The sequence below is a fragment of the Amphiprion ocellaris genome, chromosome 18 (genome assembly GCF_022539595.1).
Source record: "Amphiprion ocellaris isolate individual 3 ecotype Okinawa chromosome 18, ASM2253959v1, whole genome shotgun sequence".
NCBI lineage: Eukaryota > Metazoa > Chordata > Actinopteri > Pomacentridae > Amphiprion > Amphiprion ocellaris.
The window spans coordinates 29,669,489-29,689,096 of record NC_072783.1 but is presented as its reverse complement, the minus strand read 5'-3'; the positions used below and the strand labels follow the sequence as shown (position 1 = coordinate 29,689,096).

The following is a 19,608-nucleotide window of genomic DNA, read 5'->3' as shown; positions in this document are numbered from 1 at the left end:
AGGGCCCACTCACTGTTTTTTTTAATTAGATTTATTATGTCTAAAGATAATTAATCTGTGCTGGAATTGCATTTCTGTGGTGCATGAGGTCCATTTGAGATTAGAGGACATCTGTTGGCACATCACTAAAAAATAATGTTTGGACTCAACAAAGAGAATTAACAGTTTGCATCAATCTTTTTCAATTATGACAACTCCTAATGAAATTATGTTTAATCAACAACCTGCAGTGAGTTCAGGGAATTACCTTTTCCACAACAATCAACAGTAGTTTTAATTACCAGTCTTAACCGTCTGAGTCACGTTAAGATAGCAGACAGGACTTGAAAATAAAATGAAAAAATAATAAGTTATCAAACCAATTTGCCTCAACGTGAATTTATTTTTAAATCAACCAAAGCAGAAATTTGCATTTAAATTTGACACAATTTTAAGTTGATGAAATTACCAACTTTATTATGTCAGCCCAACACGTCAAAATAATGTCTGCAATTTAAAAGGTTAATCTAAATCAGTAAATTAGATTTTTTTTAACCGTACAGTCAAGCATTTAATTAAGTGATGGCAAGAGGTTGCTTGAATTAATTTTTAGAGTGCAGCTTAAAGCCCATCCAAGTGAAAACATGAGCTTTTCCTAAGTACTGATGTTAAGTTCTTTTGGGTTACATTATGTGTTTCCACTTGATAAGTTAGTGCCATTAAAGGAGTGTGGAGTCTGACAACCAGACTATGATTTAAGTCCTCAGGTTTCTTACAAACCTGTGTACGGTTTTGGAAAAATCCTTGTCTTGGCTTAACATGAAGAAAACCAAATCTCTCTTGAAGTGAGAACAGGAACCTCAGCATCCTGTGCTTTGTGCACACGCCCAGTTACACCTCTGCTTTTTTCATAAGAGGGTGTTTGCACAGAAAACACTGTATTTGCATTGTGGCAGGAAAAGAGCAAGTGTCAATTATAATGAAGGTTAATCTCCAATAATAATGTTTGCTAATAATCACTCTACCATGAATAAGAGGACCACAGACTGTATACAACTGCAGGGTTTGAATGGCAGACACTGATGTTCCTGCTATGACAAGAAAAATTACATGTTGTGAAGGAAAATATTTTTTATAATGTCACAATATTCCATACATTGACAATAATTCTGAAGCATGCTGTCAAACACAACTATCTCTAAATGAAAAGAAATGAACACTGTGGTAGAGAAACGTCCAAAGGTGTTTTTAATGCTGTGCATTTTCATTAATTGTTGAAATTGTTGGATCAAGTGTCAACAACAAGACCTACACTAAGGAAGAATCTACTTTATTATAGCTTAGATCTTAGTTTCTTATGTTTAGACATCATTATTATCATTAGTTGGAATGACATAGTACCCATCAAAGTGATTGCTGAGAGCTCAAAAGTTAAGCTTTTTAGGAGACACAATAATTTGCTGTCTTTCTAAGAGTATGTTGAGAAAATCAATATCAAATTTACGTGTCTGTATCAGGTAAGAACTTGGAGTTCGAATGTTTTAGCTTTGCTTAGATGAACGACTGAAGGAAAATGAAAGAACTGATAGTTGTCTTTTTTCATCTAAATTTCCAAGACATCAAGTCCGACTAGACCAGAGGCTGGGTCTAGCGGATATCTGGTCCAAAATGTGTGAAAGTAGAGAGAAAAAATAATGATTTAAGATATTTAAGTCTACATTGTTTATGAGTGAGAAGAAGTCCTTTACCAACTTTTTCAAGCAAAGGGAGTTTGAATAAAACTTGACTTTGAGTAAGGCTCAGAACAAATCACTATTTAACACAGAATCTGTATTTTACCCCAGCTATTTTTAAACTAGACAACGCTTTTGAGCTCAAGAACAAAAGACTGAGTTATAAGAAAAGAACTATTCTTGTAACGAGCAAGAATGAAAAGCAATTGGAAGAATTATTGACCTAGTTTTAAAATCAGTTTTTCATTAAAAAGTGTACTCATCTGTAATGTCTGTCATTTGCAGTTTAAGTAAGTTTTAAATGAAATAAATTCCTTAGCATATGTTTTATATTAAGAAATAGAAGAATATTTACTGTGTAGTCCTGCATTAGATCATCAACATTTGGAACAATTCCTTAACTGTTACTGGAAATACATCAAGGTTTTGTTGCAACACATCTGGAAATAGTGAGTTGCAATGGAAATTCACAATTTTTATTTGATTTGCTAAAACAAGTCTCAGCCTGTAAATGTGAACTTGATTAATCTTGTTTGGAGTTTCGTTGCTAGCGGCAACCACTACTGGCAGAGTTCAAGCGCACGGTTACATTTGAAGTCTGACTGACCTTTTGCATCCAACCTTTAATGAGATGTGCGACCAGGTAAATGTTAACAAGCCCCCATTATCCACTCTCCAGAGGCCCTCGTTTGAATATCATCTGTACAAGTTGTTGCTCCACCTCAGGATGAATTGCAGGAGCTTAAACCTCTGACTTCTCCTCCAGTGTCATCATCACCATCATGCGTCCAGCGTTTTTGTTTTCAGCTGCCCTTTATGTTTAATGCTAATCTATGCATGCTAACATCCTAAAGTGTGAAGGTAAATGTTACCTGCTGAACATCAGTGTGTTAGATTTCCCATTGTGAGTGTGCATGTTGATATGCAGCTCAAAGGGATGCTGTGCCTGAACTATGAAGCTACACAGAATATACAGTAGTTATTGTGATGTGCGGAGGTGAAATACTTTGTGATATGTTTAAAGACCACATGAGGGCACTAAAGTCTGCAAATAGAGACCTAATTATGAAGAACTTTACAAAGACGGCTGCACAATTTCAGACAGCGATGGAATTTTCTAGTTTTGAAATGTAAAAATGTTTAAAGAAAGAGAGAATGTGTCTGACTGTGATGGATTATTTACATGTTTGATTTCCTGCTGAATAGGCGCCCCAGTGAGATATTTTCACAGCGAAAACTGGTGCATTAACTCCACATCCTGTATTTTTGTTCAGTTTTGTTTGGTTTTTGTGACTTTTAGTAGTATAAAATGCAATTTTTTTTCAATTTTCCTGAATTTTGTTTTGTCTGTACTGTCTATTTGTAACAACACTATAGCTTCTATATATGTGACATATCTGGATACAATTGTATATACAGTATTATAATTAGAATATGTTTGATAATAAAAGATATAAGAAGGTTAAAGAGCAGTGAATACGGGGTCATCTCTCTGATTTAGTGCATTGTGTCATCAGCTGGAGAGACTCAGCAGGAAAGCACTGCTTGAGGTGTCTGACTCAGTACCATTGTCATGTCCTGTGACAACAGCGGCATCAAAACTGTGGCGAGGACTCACACAACTCTGCCTATACCACTCTCATGGAAATTTAATAGTTGAAGATTCTACCATTTTCAGTTACAATAACCATATGTGTGACTTGGCATGCTTTGTGGTTACATCTGTTGGTTAAACTGTGGGAGAGTAGAGAAAATGAACAAGGTTTTCTGTGTAGAGTTATACCTAAAAAATACGAGCTGTGCTTCACTGAGGCTACAGCAAGCCTTAATGGAAACAAACATAAACATCTAATATGTTGCATCAAATGGAAAAATCTTGATGTTGCAGGCCTAATTTAATACACATTTTGTTGTTTTTTTTTTATAACTTACTATCTGTGAAAATGTAGGATCTTTAGATAAAATGCATTTGTAACTTTCAAATGTCTCCCTTCCAACAAGCACAAAGCGTTAGATACCAAGCCCAACACCAACTATAATGTAACCTAACTTGGAATACTCTGAATAGTAAAGCCAGCTGACACATGAATGCATTTCTCAGCGTACAAAGGTCCAGGTGATATCATGTTACAGTACAATGAGACAATAAATTACCCATGTTGGCCACAATTACAGACTTTGTCATACTGTTTCTTTGAGGGGTCTCTACTTTGGGCCATCGTTTGGGCCATGTTCTATGTAAATTAGTGCCAGATTCCTAATGACAACACTTGATGTGGCTCGCTGTGACACTCGGAGCTACACTAAAAATAATTCCATAACAACAATGGGTCATATGGCAAATGGCAAACAGACAACAGTTGGCGGTACGCTGGTGAACATATGTGGCGCATTTAGCAGCTAAAGAGGCAGCTATTTCCCTCATGATTTGGTGGAGTGAACAGAGTTAAAAGAAGAGGGAATGTTGGATTCACATTTGTTGAAACACAACTCCAAATGAATGCTAATTTCTGCTGGATGTGAAAAAAGGCAACAGATTTGTTCATGTTCGCCATATAAACTATGTACAGTAATAACTTATGTGCCTATAACAAGCCAAAAATGCAGCGAAAAGGAATATTATGAACCAGAAAGGTGCTGCTAAATCACTGAGACTTACACAGCAACCAGTTCAGGTAATAAAATGATCTCTCTATCATCTATAACTAGATCAATCTAGTAACCTAATAGACCAATCTTCCATTTTAAGAGAATTTAGCTTACAAATTCTGAATTTTCTCTTTAAAACTTTGGCAGTTTGTGAAGGTCATAGCTCAACTGACCGCACATGCCTGGAATCTTTCCCAACTGGAATGATTCCAGGAAAAAAAAGAAAAGTATGTACATTCTGACTTTGATGAATATATAAATCTAAGAAGACTACATCTAAATAAATCTATATCTATACCTGGCTACTGTAGATGTCTCTAAGTAGGTCATCTTGGACTCAAAAGTTCACAAAATCAATGCCGTCTGTTTATTATTAATAAAAGAATGCCATATATAAATCTCAGTGGTAGCAGTGATTCCTTTTCATCCAAAACAAACTTTCCTTTTCACCCCTTTCTCTATTTTTATCTTCTGAGTGAGATATTTGATTATGCTCTCTGTCTCTGTGCTCTATATATCCCACTCCTTCATGTCTTCCTTGGCTTTACACATCTGCCAGCAGGAAAGTGCCCTCCACAGCCCTGACTCAGATGGTTAGCGAGTGCATGTTGCTCACTCTCTCCTCCCCTTGCTTCTTTCCTTTTTTTTCTTTCCTCTCGAGCTGTCTTGCTCTCTCCCTCCTCCTCTCCTCTCTCTCCTCACTCTCTCAATCTCTCTCTCCTTTTGATCACTTTGGTCCCTTTGCTCCACTCCCTCTCTCTTTACTCCTACACAGCTCTGTCACTCACTCACTCACTCATACCAGCTCTCCCTGGGCACCATCTCCACCATCGGAGATCCTCATCGAGTCTGCGTTTTGCCAGGTGGACGCACTCCCCGCAGTCACCATTTCCACCCCGGAGAGTTCCACGCTGGCAGCGCAGCCCCTTCCCCGGCTGAGCATCGGGCGGAAGACCCTGGTGGCAGCTGCTGTGGGGGTCATGCTGGTCCTGGTCCTGGTGGTCCTCATCCCTGTGCTGGTCAGCTCCGTTGGCACAGGCGGCTCGGACGACAGCGGGAGTCACTTTGAGATGCTGGGTACCTGCCGCATGGTTTGTGACCCCTTCCCCAGCACCGGCACCATGGGGGCAGGTGTGCACGCCGGCACCGATACTGCAACTACAGGCCTGCAGGTGGACAACGACTCAGATCTGAGTGATCACAGCATCGGCCCACCACTGCCCACCTACAGTGCTCACGGCCCACAAGGCAAGCCAGGACGTCCCGGAAAGCCTGGACCCCCGGGACCACCTGGAGAGCCCGGCCCACCGGGACCTAAGGGACCACCTGGAGACGGTGTGGACATCGTACGGACGGGGATTCTAGGTTTAGGGGGCAAAGGGGCAGTCAGCACAACCACTTACAACACCACTCCTCGGGTGGCGTTTTACGCAGGACTACGAAACCCTCAAGAAGGTTACGATATACTACGTTTTGATGACGTGGTGACTAATATCGGTGGTAACTATGAGGGCGCGACGGGCAAGTTCACCTGTAAGATCCCTGGCACCTACTTTTTCATCTACAATGTGCTGATGAGGGGAGGAGATGGAACCAGCATGTGGGCTGATCTGATAAAAAATGGTCTGGTGGGTAACACTTTTAATACACATTTAATTCCTTATGTTTAGTGACGTAATGTTAAATCTAAGAAATGGTAAAAGTGCAGACGAAAATGATCCATTTATTTATTATGAATCCTGAATGACACACTGGGATGAACCCACATCAAAATGCTCAGGCAACAGTGTAACCAGTGTACTGGCAGTATAAATTGAGTAGTCATGCATTCATGTGTACAGTGATTTTAGCGCTGACCTGGTCTGGTGCTATAGTTCAGTATAATGACAATGCACAGTGGCACACTGCCAGATTGTGTATCTGTGCATATTACACATCCAATGATGTACACGTAGAAGTGAGTGGAAGGAGTGCAGTGCTATCTCCACTCTGCACACATCAGAACACAGCCTGGGGTAGTGGCTAGTTCAAAGCTGGTGCCCTTTGAAATACAACAAACTTCATGGAACCATGATGTGCTCGTATGTGTTATCAGACTGCCTGTCAGGCCAAAGCGTTTCAATATCAAATTGTGATATTTGCTATATTCATGGATAATTTGGTAATGTCTTGAAGGCCCCAGGTGATGACTCTGATCAAACACCATGTAAATCTGAGTTTCAACACTTTTCTGCAAACATCTCAGACAGACTGCAACAGGCTGCACAGAGTGGACACAATACCAGAAACACCGGAGTACTATAATGAAATCCACTATAGCAAATATCATATCTGTGAAACTAACAGAAATCAGCTTTTGTGAATATTATTTTCTTCTCACAAGGACAACATATGGCGTGCACAGGATACACGACACTAAACACGTTTTGCTGCCGTATTGGATTCATCACATTGAAAGGTGTTTTACTGGTTTCATCCCTAAGGAACTGAATGCCTACACTGCAAAGACAACAAAATCACATCCAAAAAGGACTAGGTCCACACAAACAGATACTTTAGGTTTCACAAATGTAACTACTACATTAGACAGGTACTGTTTTTTTTTGTTGTTTTTTTGTTATTGTTAGGTTGATAGTGTGCATATTTGCAGTAATGTGCACAGATTTGAACAAGTAAGACTTCAATAAAAAGAAAGCACCACCCTTTTTGAAACATACTTTTCACTCCTCCTCACAGAAAATAGACATCCACTCATATTTCATTTTAAAATGAAATATAACCTGATTCAAAGTCCTCAAAACCAACTGACTAAAATACTATTGCTTTGTGAAGTCTTCTATAAGAAACCGCATCTAGCATGTCTACTCTCCTTAGACAGGACTGCCACCGAACTAAAAGGGAAGTCTTGCACATTTTATAGAAACAGAAAAAACGTAATCTGGTGTCTTACGCAGCTCTGAACAACTAGACATCATCTAAAGCATTGTAAAAGAAAATTTAATAAAAAAAGGTCCACACATCTAAACATAAATATATTAAAGTCCATCCTAACAACTAAAATGCACTTACCTGCGTAAACCAAACACAAATACGGTGTCTGTGTGACATTGCGATAAATCAGGATCAAAACTGCTGTGTAAACTTGTATTTAAGCACAACAAGTATGAAACCCACTATAACTGCTGAATAAATATGATTTTTTTTAAAAATTTAATTTCACAAAAACGAGCAGCAAAAAGGTAAAATAGACAGAAATTCATGCTGCTAAGAAAGACACTATGACATGATTGTTCACTGAATTGTAGCTTGACAGGCCTTTTCATTGTAGTTGTTATAAGAATAACAGCAACTGCAACTATTACAATATATTTTTTATTTATTTGGTACAAGGTGCACCCTAGCCAAGGAGGGGAAAGTGATGCCAAGACACTTTAGCCACCTTTAGCCACTTTACTAAGTAGGATACTAAATTACTGTAAATTAAATTGTCAGTTAGTGTTTATATATCAGTGATGGACATTAGAGCAGAGGGTGAAAGCAGGGAGAGTTTCGTCTGTGTTGCTTTCTTGTCTCAAATATCCATCATCATGCTGTCATCTGTCGCTTAACCTTTCCTCAGACACTGCAACCTCTTGACTTTTGTATTGCACCGGCACAAATGACAACTCCTCATTCTTATTGTGGTGCAGCTTAATTCTTGTCTCCAAAATCTGGTTGACGCAAGGATTACGTTTTTTTTTGTGTGGTGTGATTAAGCTGGAGCGTGACAGCCAACCTGGCAACCCAGCTCATCGCACATTAGCTCCAAGCTTAACAGGGATATGCCCTTCAGTGGCAAACCATACACGCTAAAAAGGAACTTTCACTCTGTATACAGAAGTGTAAAGAGATTTGGGTGTGATGCTCCACATCTAACACCCGCCGTAATTACCCTGTGTTGACACAATGACACTTATATTCGGGGAAACATGACATTTTCAGCACTCCACCCAGAGAAAGGTGGATGTAAGAGTAGAAAACACGAGGCAAAGGGATAATGTGCTCTCCCATCTTTCCTCAGAGGCAGACTGACTCAAGGCTGACCCTTTCCACTGAGTCATGAGAGAAAAACAAGATATTCACCACAGGGAACACACTTACACAAACTCCCAAATTCAGCCCACACTTCTTTGTTATTCTCTTGTGAAAACAAGATGCTTCTAAGCCACAATTATATTCCAAATAAGAGGGGCTACATATCAAGAAATGGAAAGGCATTTTTTAAATTATTATTATCATCAGGTATAACACCCCTGGGGCCTCTTAAAGATAATGTATGGTCATAAGTGTGTTAGTTTTTCTAATATTTATTGGTAAAACATTCTAACAATTCTTCACTGTAAATCTTTTCTTCAGAGTCCGTATTTCTTACCCTCCTCTCTCCTCGGCTGTGTGTGCGTGTCATATTCCAGGTCAGGGCAAGCGCCATCGCCCAAGACCAGGACCAGAGTTATGACTACGCCAGCAACAGTGTCATACTTCATTTGGATGCAGGCGATGAGGTTTTCATAAAATTGGACGGGGGCAAAGCTCACGGAGGCAACAGCAACAAATACAGCACCTTCTCAGGGTTCATCCTCTATGCTGACTGAAGACTGGACAGGACATGGGCTCAGAGGTGAAGAGGTCCCGGCCAGCAGACGTTCACTTCCTGACTTTCACTTGGCTCTTGCAGCGAGGTTTAAGTTGCCCACAGCCACTGATCCACAGTCACACTGTTCCACCGAAGCTTAAGATCCGCATATTACGGTGACTGAGACTGTGGATTTGTGGTTATCGGTAACTGTCTACCTCCTCATCCATACATTCCACTGTATGCAGGGTGCCTATGCTGCTATTCTGATGGACACACACAACGTCACAGCGTCACTCACTGCCATGTGTCATGCTGAGACGAAGTAACAATTCTGACAGTGCAAAAGCCTCACCATCGTTTTTTTGAGCTGTCATTTCTAATTTAAGTCCGGAAATCCCGACTGCAGTGTTTGTAAATGTGCTGTTGAGATTTATGTTGAGATGTTTTTTTTCTCATGCTGTTTTGTATGATGTTGTGCATCAGTGACTGAGGAATTATATTTTGTCACAAGAAATGCTAATTGTCGAAGACTGGATGCCAAAATGAGATTATGATGTCTGAATGGCAGATGTTGTCACAAAATGTAATGTGCCTCAGTTTGGAAAATCATGTCCTATCAGCCTATTATATTTGGCATATTGTTAGTGTATAAACTGTAAATTTGATATTGAATCTTGATGTCAGAACAAAGTCAGAGTGGTGTCAGCACTACACACACTGTACATCCTATTGTGTGTCCATTAAGATAATATAATTGTTGAAAGGTAGTTGTACAATTCCATCATGTAATGGTTAATGTGCTCATTTGTAAAGATTTATTTAATTCATGCATGCAACACCTGTTGAAATGTTGTGTGTGTTTCCACAAATGATAAATAGTGATTTTAAACAAAGGTTAAAAAGCTACTTGTGGGCTTAGGGAGCATTTATTGCTGTTGCTTTTACTTTTAATGTCCATGATTTTTCATTAAAAACTATTTTTTTTGCATTTCCTCACATATTATGTGGTTAATGTCACTCACCTCATCTATTTCTTGATCAGCTGTTCTCTCATTTTCCAGCGAAACCGGTCTTTAGTCATCCAAATGTTACACACAAGAGAGCCACACAGCCAACGCAGCAAGAGGCAATCAACGCAGACATGATCACTGAGGGAAACCGAGAGGATTCACAGCTGTGTTAAATGTCAAATGAAGCGGGAGATGATTGTGTTTCACAATCAAAGGAGAGATATGTTTTTTTCCCCTAATGGGTGTGGAGACGCTAAGATATCGAAGGAGAGAAGTCAGGCGATGGGTGTTGGAACATATCATGCAGAGCTTAGATCAGTGCCGCAAAGTAATCCAGGGCAAATAGGCTCTGCTGTGACTGTGACAAGTGTCAGAGACAAGAAAATAGCCTCCAGGCCTAAACTGTAGAAACCAATGGGTTTTTTCTCTTGTTTTCTCAGTGGTCACTTTGATATTATCAAAATCTTTGAACACAATTCACCTTTGACTCGGGCCGCAAAACTGTCGTATTTAGTTTGAAACATGAAAGTTAAGAGTTCAAGAGTAAAAGTTATGAAGATGCAAATATGGAAACCATGGCCAAATACACTTTTAACTATTTATTTATTGCAGCTAATACAAGTGAATGTCAGTATAGTGTAACCTTTTGCCACATAAGCACGATTATATGCTGTATTTTGTTGTGAGCTGTAAATTGGTAGGATATTATACATTTGAATTAAATGACACAAAGAGGTTAGGTTGCCACGCTTAGCTTCCTGTTGTCCATTTAACTGCCGCATCTGGTAAAAACCAGGAAGCCCTCTGGCCCTAAACGTAAGCTTGTCTTAAGACAGCGGAATTCCTCCAGACACAATCAAGACTGAGGGTCTGTGCATAAGCAGAGGTCACCCGAGCCACAGGGCAGTCGAGCACTAGCACAGGCTGTTTCCTCCTCGCAGGGTGTATGAGCACATCCTCAAATTAGAGACTTCATGTCACAACGTCAAAGACAAACGCCCCTGGTCTGCCAGAAGCAGCTTTCACTGCTGAAACCATGGGGACTGAACGTGGCCTGAGAGCCTGCAACATCTGTACATGTCCTGTAGTCTTAAGACACACAAATGCACTGAGAAGATTCTTACATAAAAGACATCACAAACAATAAACACGAGCTCCGAGAGTAATAAAACATATGCCTTCTTTTCCAGAACACAAAGTAGTTTAGTGATGGTACCATGTTGGCAGATAATACTCATTATTGCATCGTATTGCACAGACGCCATCCAACTGTCCCTTTCTGAGGCATTTATTGAGGTCAGACTCACACTGGCAACAGCAGTAAGCCCTAAATCATCTATGGAAACCTCTGTGTAAAACGTGGAGAAATTCTCTTGGCAGGCGCCATCTTCGCCTCATCCTGCAAAACCGGGCGATCCTCGCTCAAGCTATTGTGCTTGTGTAAGCACCACAAACCCGTCCGCAGGGGTGTTTTCCTTTGACGGTGACTTCAGCTGAACATGCCACCCAACAGGACACGCCGGAGCCGGTGTTTGAATTTGTGATGAAACAGCATCTGGACAGTAACATTTGAACCTTTGACTCACATTTCATCTCATGTCCTTCGCGGCTTTAAGCAGGTCCAGGGTTTAAAGATAAGTATTCCCCTGAGAAGTGCTGTAAGCTGCTTTTTGTTGACGTAAGCTTCGTCTCTTGGGCTTGGCTGTGGGGATATTTTGTGATTTTTTTTTTTTTTTTTTACTGTACCTCCTTTCATCATGTATAAGTAGAGGGATTTGAAAGATTATGTCTACTGCAGACTTGTTTTAATTTAGGTAATCTCTCGTGTATGCAACTGAAGGAAATTTTGATTCATTCACTCCCACCCACTCCCTATCAGTAAACGGAGATGGCTTCAGCCTGACATTTGCAGGGGCCAGTTGGTGAGGCGTGAGGCTTATCAGGCCACTGCAGAGTGCGCGTGCATGTGTGTGGCATGTGTGTGTGTGTGTGTTTGGGTCAGTGTGCCTGTACGTCCCTGCATGTGTCTTTAGTCTCTTTAAGACAGGAGAATGTAGGCTTGGAGAGAGTGCCTCCTCTGAAATGTCTGAAGTGACGTTAATGAGCCTTTGGTGCTGTTATCTTGAGCATCCATACTTAACTCACCGGGGAAGATCCAAATTAGAGATAGATGCTTTAACTGTCAAGCTAAATTGTCCTTCATGCCCATGTACACTTCCTCCCACAAAATGTACAACCACCTGCCCACACTTACATCCAGAAATGATTTCTGTTGCTTCTGCAAGCACAAAAGAAAATTCTAAGATATGTTTTCCTGGGTTTTGACACAATGATGGCAAAAATCTCAATACCACTGCAAAGATATGCCCTTTTAATCCTTCCTGTTGACATGGTGCAAACGCTAAGCACATTCATGCAAAAAATAACAAGACTGGGACTGCTACCAAGCTACAGACTGAGTGAGGCAGCACCATGGATATGTTAAAGGTCACATATCGTGCCCCTTTTCAGCAAATTAATTAAAGTGTCACGCGTCCCCAGAATGTGTCTTTTAACATGGTTGACTTCACCGGGACTGCATAACCCCTGGTTTTAGCTGTGTTCTTAACAGGCTGTTTCACTGTTATCAGATTTAAATAGAGTCAAAGTGCTGCTGTCCATGTCCCTTTCAGGAAGAAGACTCTCTCTGTATCTGCGATTGAACAGTTGACCACACAGCAGCCAACACAGACTTGAATGGTTGTATGTACAGGATTTTCTATCACTTCTAACTTTATCTCTAAGCAGTCGTTTGAGATGGAGATACTGACAAATTCACAGAACAGCCATTGTCTTCACATCATGTGTATAATGAGTTTGTTAGACAATGTTGTGGTTATAAAATCAGTAGTTTAGCAGTGTAAAATCACATCTCGGAGAGAGCTATAAAGTAACTGCTGGCCACTTTATAGCCAACATGTAGTCTCAGTGAGCTGCGTTTCAGTCACTGTTTTACTATATATACTATACATATTTATGCCACGAACTGACAAAAGAAAAAGAAAATATATAAATGAGGATAAGTGTATTGGGAATTTTTCTATATAAAGTATAAGTGAGCACAAAAAGCTGGAGGGTTAATGCACCCAGTAATAGTTCATTGACTTCAAATCAGTCCTAAAGTTTCCACCATCTCTAATTATCCCTCAGCACTACATTAGCCTCATCAGCTGACCAATGTGCTGATACTAGGGATTTTTCTATTATTGTGGTGACATTGTAATTAATATTAAAAGTAACCCACTGGATCTTAAGTTCCTAAGATGCTGCAGGTGCATAAAGATTCTTGCAGTCAACAATAGAATTCGAATGTTAGCAGAAGAAGCTCTAAATAGTTAATAAATCAGGTGCTGCTCATTCTAAATGGCTTACGTTGCAAGCAGCAGGCAGTAAGGTCGCAGGTTAATGCAAAATTGTCAGTAGATGACTATTGTTTCAATAGCTGGTCTGTAGCAGTTCAGTAAAATTCTTACTAACTTGTAAAGCTAGGAGTCTGTCTGGTTGTAGAGGGGCCTTGAGGAATGGCAGAAGTAAATGCTTTTATATATTTACAAGTTTTTATTTTTTATTTTTTTTACATCTACATAAATATAACAAAACACACTGAACATGGCTTTTCACCAATGGGAACCTTAACAAATCTAAACAAGGCATTGTTAGTTGCAGTATTGGAACAAAAAAAAATCCCCTGCAGTGCAAAAAGTATTTTCACCGTAGACCAAAAGAGACATCAGTATATCTACTGGGATCCAACCACCATCAAACAAATTTGGTTTTTCATCTCTCTTTCTTGTCCAATCTATCATACAGATCTAGAGATATCTCAGTCTGGCAGACAGAGGAGCAAACAGACATTTAACAGGTCAGCGTTATGCTCCAATATCCATAGAGCCACTCCACCAGGATGGCTAAAAATGATTGTCTGCTCAACACTGCCTGACTGCCAATACATGCTGACATTGAACAGAATCCTGCCAGCTGCTCTGCCATTCTCCTCAGACCTGTTATCTCAAGGGTCCCCACAAGCCTGCATATATCACCCTGGATTCTAAAAATAAAGAGTAAGTGTTACATATACACTAGCTGATCTCCTCCCTCAGGCTACCATCTGAAATACAGCATACTTATTGCATTTTTTTTTTTTGTAAATAATATCAAGTTTGCAAACATGGCAGAATCAGACTTGTCAGAAATATTTTTTAATGCAGACTTGCAATTCCAATAGTAAGCATGTTTATGTACAATTGTATAAGGTAGATTGCATTTTTCCCTTTAGTCAACGCCACGTTAAGTCCTGCTCTGTCTGCTTGCATTTGAAGAAACAACATGAGAACCTGGTATAAAGTCCTCACAATCCAGTGCATTTAAAAAAACTGTTGATTACAAGGAAGTAGAAGCTGGTGACTGATCTTTGTAAGACTTTACATTTAGCTTGTATTGTGAACAGGACAATGCAATCAGCTTCTGCTGTTTTTCCCATCACTTTTCTTAGAGATAGGGCAGAACGACAGGCAAAGCCAGAGGGAAGACAAGTATTCATGATAAGCTCCCCAGATCTGCTATTCACTTTTTGGTTTTTTTTTGTTTTTTTTTGTGTGTGTGTGTGTGTGTGTGTGTGTGTGTGTGTGTGTGTGTGTGTGTGTGTGTGTGTGTGTGTGTGTGTTTTACAGAGATCAAGTTATTCTGCTAATGCTTGAAAGCTGATTGGATATGATTTACCAGACAGTTACAAAACTGCCATAACATACATATAGACTGTGATCCTGAATACCTTTGTAAATATGAACAAAAGAAGACATATATATATCTATATATACTTGTAATTCCATGTTTTCAGTCCTTGTCCATGTGCATCTTGTTCCAGTATCCTACACCTAATCAGACTGTGCTGGTCCTCAAACATCTGATGTTGATCTTGTTAATGTGCGTGACGTCCAAGCCAGTTTAATGTAGTTATAGCTCTCTCTCTCTCTCTCTCTCTCTCTCTCTCTCTCTCTCTCTCTCATGTTCTGAGGTAGGTCAGAACCTGGACACTCTTACTAAAGACATGACATGACCAGGATTAGAAATGTTGGCCTGCTGTTGGAGGATGATGACACGACCAATGCTCCATTTCAGTAGCAGGGTGTTATTTCAAGATGGGACAGCATACAGTGAGGACCATACCCAAGTGGCTGGAATAATGAACAGGAAAGTCTCTACATGTCTAATGGACACATCACCAAAAGAGGTGGACAGAAGAGCTCAGATCTTGTGGGACTTGAAGTTCCAGACTGACAAGCAGCTGCTGGTTAACCAACCTGACGTGGAGGTGGTTGACAAGAGCCAGAAGAGGGAAACTGTGACAGACGTGACAATCCCAGCTGACAGTAACACCAGGGAGAAGGAGCAGGAGAAGATCAAGAAGCAACTAAAGGAACAACTGGAACAGATGTGGAAGGTGAAATCCACAGTGGTTCCAGTGGTAATGGGGGGTATGGCGAGCTGTAACCTCAAAACTACAAGAGTGGTTCTAGCAGATTCCAGGCACAACGTCTAAGGTCTCTTTCCAGAAGAACTCTGCAAAACATTCAAACTTGCAGGCTTTTGGCAGAGGCCACCCCTCATTCAGAATGATGACTGATGCACCTTACAAATGTTCAGGTTCAACACTACTTCAAAGACTGCAACACTCTTATGATTGTCTTAAAAGGAACAGTTGAGATGCTATCTAAATCCATAGGTAACTTAGGCAACCTATGCTTCATGAACTGACTGCCAGGCAGGTGCTCTTCCACAGAGTAATAGATTCAGTACAAACACAAGACTTTGGTCTTTGCTCTATTGGGTAAGATGTTCTGATAGGAAATCTCATGAAACAAATAGACATATATTTTTTTACAAGTAAACGATTTTTATAGCAGAGAATCGTGGTCAGCTTTTATTTAGGATCACAATATAGCTAGAATAAACAGTGAACAATTTGGAATTTGCACACTAGGGCATGCTATTCTATTTTTCTCTGTATCATTTTGATCATGGATCATGCATACATAAAATTAGGCTACTATTGATGTACGATTGATGACTGAGTGTAATCAATCCCATATTTATATTATTCACAAAAAACCTTTTAAAACACTAACTTTCTTGAAAGCAACCACTATAAAACAAAACAGATGGATAAACCTAATCTGAAAACAGGCATCAGCAGCTACTTTTGATTTGTTTTCTTATACTTATTTGTAGGAATAATGATAAATAAAACCCAGATCTAATGCCTTATAAATGTATGTGTGGTTTCTGACCACAAAAGTGAAAAAAGTGAGCTCCCCTAAAGCCGTTGTTGTAGTTCACACTCTGTATATTCACAGTAAGTGGCATGAGGGGTGAGTACATCATGCAGGACGGAGGGCAGACATACAAGCACAAAATCATTATCTTGCATTACGGAAGATCTGCATGTATGCACACGTTAGCCCTTGTCCTTGCACTTGTGGGGAGAACATGACAACATGCAATGCTTCCAATATTTTCGTCCCCCATCAACGTGCCTGATCTGGGGACTGTCCAGTGTGTCAGTGACTCAATACCAATGGCCTTGTTCCCTCATGGCCCTGACCGAGCCAGGCTAACACGCAGGGACAGGTTGAGTCATGTGGCTGGAGATGCTCCGCTGGCGTGTTGCCTGTCTCTTCGCCTCACCGCAGCCTCGTGGATGCAGCCTGACAACGGGCTCTGGAAGCGCTGCGAGTGCCCCTTTTCTCAGCATGACACTGGATGCCAGAGTTCAAGAACACTACAGTCGTTACAGTTTCTCAGGCCAGTTTATTCTACCCGTTGGTGTCGAGCCGTACTTGTGGCCCCTTGGCCTATAGGGGAAAGTGGGCACAGCAGTGGCTTTGTGGATATTTCGTCATTGCTTGTGTTATCAACTTGTGCTTTTTCAAAATCAATCATCAGCCTCACCAATTTTGGTTCTAAATTTTGAATGGATACAAAAAAACCCTGCACGCTTTGACCCAAAGTCTTTGTTATCCAAAATAGCCCCTCTAACACTTTAAGAGCTTAAAGCTTATGTAAGGTAATTCCATTTTTCTCTCTGTGCTCATCTTTCTTTAACCTTGGGTGTTGCTTCAGGGACTTCTTTTCCAGTAAGACCTTGTCAATCCTGAATAATGAAACCTGTGTGCTCCTTGAAAATACATGAAGACAGTAATAATGATTGTGATTTTAGTATTAAAAGTATGCAGCATTTCAAGTTTTAAATCTGTAAAACCAACAAGATCATTGACATATTTGAGGAGTTGTGTACTTAGATTATCCATAATGCTTCCTACAGTGTTCAAAAGTCATTTTATTCAGTGTAATGGTGCATTCCATTTTGATCACTTTTCATTATGTTCTAACCGCAAGATCCACTCCAGGTGGTAAAACGGGTTTTCCAATAATCAAAAGTTGGCAGTTGTACGTCTCGAAAGTCTGTATAACACTATAAGAGCTTTAAAGATTATGTAAGATAATTACTTTTTTTCTGTGCACATTTTTCATTGACCTTGGGTGTCGCTACTGGAAAAGAATATTTTCCATTGAGGTCAACCCTGAGTTTAACCTAAGTGTTCCTAGAATCTACGAACACAGCGACAATAACTGTGATTGTAGTGTTAAAGGAATGTAACATTTGTGAATGAAAATCTTTGAAAACAGCTACACATTGTCATATATTGGGTGAGCTGTGTACGTAGATTATCATAAATGTTTCCAACAATGTTCAAATGCAGAGTAATAGTATTTAATGTAATGTTTTTCATTTTGGGTGACATTTCAGTGACATCATATGTTCTTTACCTGCTATAGCCTGGAAATAGTAAAACATGTTCCACTGTAGGACCTTGCAGGCTGTGTTAAGGTGGCCTGAACCTTTCAGCAACTGCTCCTGTAGAAACTCTTCTAATGCTACTTTCAGTGCATTGTCCTAAAACAAGTCCCTCCATCTTTCTGAAATGTCACTTGTTAGGTGAATTTATCTTAAATTAAGTGGGATGAGACATTTTGACAATAAATAAGACAAATAGACTTGGTAAGATTTTGACTTTTGCAGTGTGTGTACCCCACCTCAACTGGCTCTCTGAAACCATCTACAGGATGAAACAGGTTTCATTAATGCATTATTGAAGCAGTCTCAGTGAGGAAATCTCTTCTTTTAGCATTATAGCTTTTAGTGCTTATAGCTTTTATCCCCATCTAATAATGCTTTGCCCTAAAAGGAGCTTTAAAACTCACAAAACTGTGATATATATCATTCAAACACAGCATGTACGACGTTTCCACTAACTCAGAGCAAGTCTCACCGCTCTGTAGCAATATTTGTAGTTATTTCGTGCTAACTTGACCAGATTTCTATCCAAATAAAAGGGAAGGGAGCCGGGAATGTAAGCTTCAGTGGTCACTGGAATATAACAACTGCATGTATAAAATCACAAATCAAAATGTGTTGAAAAAGACTCTTCAGAAATTGGGTGACCTCTACCTCTAGTGCACATTCACACCTTTTAAAGTGCTGTGTTTGCGTCGGTGCAGTCTGATTGGTTCCATGTTTCCAAGGTCTGCTGTTACAAAGCAGACGATTGGCTTTTAGGGGAAAGAGTAGACATGCGTCATAAAACACAATATTTCTATTCAGGATTCTTTAAGTAGTGATTCTCCATTCTGTTAAGTTAAAAGAAATCTGCTTCATTTTGATCCAAACCGGATTTGGGACGTCACTGTTGCACACACAAGTCACCCACCTCCACACACACTCACATTAAATGCTAGAATGTGTTTATAATGAGCACAATAACAGTGCATGTCTTGTATTAATTGCAGAGAATGTTAATTTTTATTATTTTTTTTAGTATACCTATTGATTAATTTTGTGTTTTTTATTATCATTGCTAATCTAAAAACTTATGTATTAATTTCTCCATTTATTTATAATTTTTGTCTATTCTATTTTTATTGCTTCGTTTTTAATTATTGTCTTCTTGTGCATTCATGAATTTTGATCTACTTTTAATCTTTCTTTTATGACCTCACTTTGTATTTTTTTTGTGTGTGTGGTTTTTATCAATTTTGATGGCCTCTGGTGTTTCCTCATTACATTTATTTATGACAACATTTCCTCTCTTCCTTAGCGCCTGTTCTATTGAGTCCGTCATTGAAAGCATTTATGAGGTAACGGGAGATAGGCTGGGGGGTTGTTGTTTTTATTGCCTTTTTATCGCCTCTTTATTCCTTCAGTTATGTGAGGCATTTGTATGAAAAGTGCTCTACAAATAAAGTTTGATTGATTCATTTTATAATTCACTAAAATGGTACAATCATTATTGTCCAGGATGACACATACTTTGATATAAAAAATAGCCTACTGAGTAAACAATCCACGCATTCAAATGCAGAAGTTATTGAAACTTTGTCAACACTTTCAATTATCCAGAGTTGTGTTTGGTGCAAAGCTATTTATGTTGTTTGCCTTTGCCGAGCTGTTTTACCTTCCCTGACGGCAGTAGGCGAGCCGAATGATGAAAAACCACTCAGACAGGAGATTCCAAAATGTCGACAC

At 39.6% G+C, this 19,608-nt stretch overlaps 1 protein-coding gene across 1 annotated transcript; it reads left to right on the top strand.

Moving 5' to 3' along the window:
* The first annotated feature begins 5,090 nt into the window (after positions 1-5,090).
* Positions 5,091-9,972, top strand: LOC111574793 (C1q-related factor-like). The gene is made up of 2 exons (XM_023279563.3): positions 5,091-5,989; positions 8,813-9,972. The coding sequence occupies exons 1-2, from the start codon at positions 5,342-5,344 to the stop codon at positions 8,990-8,992; spliced, it is 828 nt and encodes a 275-aa protein (XP_023135331.2). The 5' UTR covers positions 5,091-5,341; the 3' UTR covers positions 8,993-9,972.
* The last annotated feature ends 9,636 nt before the right edge of the window (positions 9,973-19,608 follow it).

Coding starts and splice junctions, on each gene's coding strand:
- LOC111574793 (XM_023279563.3), top strand. CDS start 5,342: ATGCTGGTCCTGGTCCTGGTGGTCCTCATCCCTGTGCTGGTCAGCTCC. Junction 5,990..8,812: donor ATCTGATAAAAAATGGTCTG/GTGGGTAACACT, acceptor GTCATATTCCAG/GTCAGGGCAAGCGCCATCGC.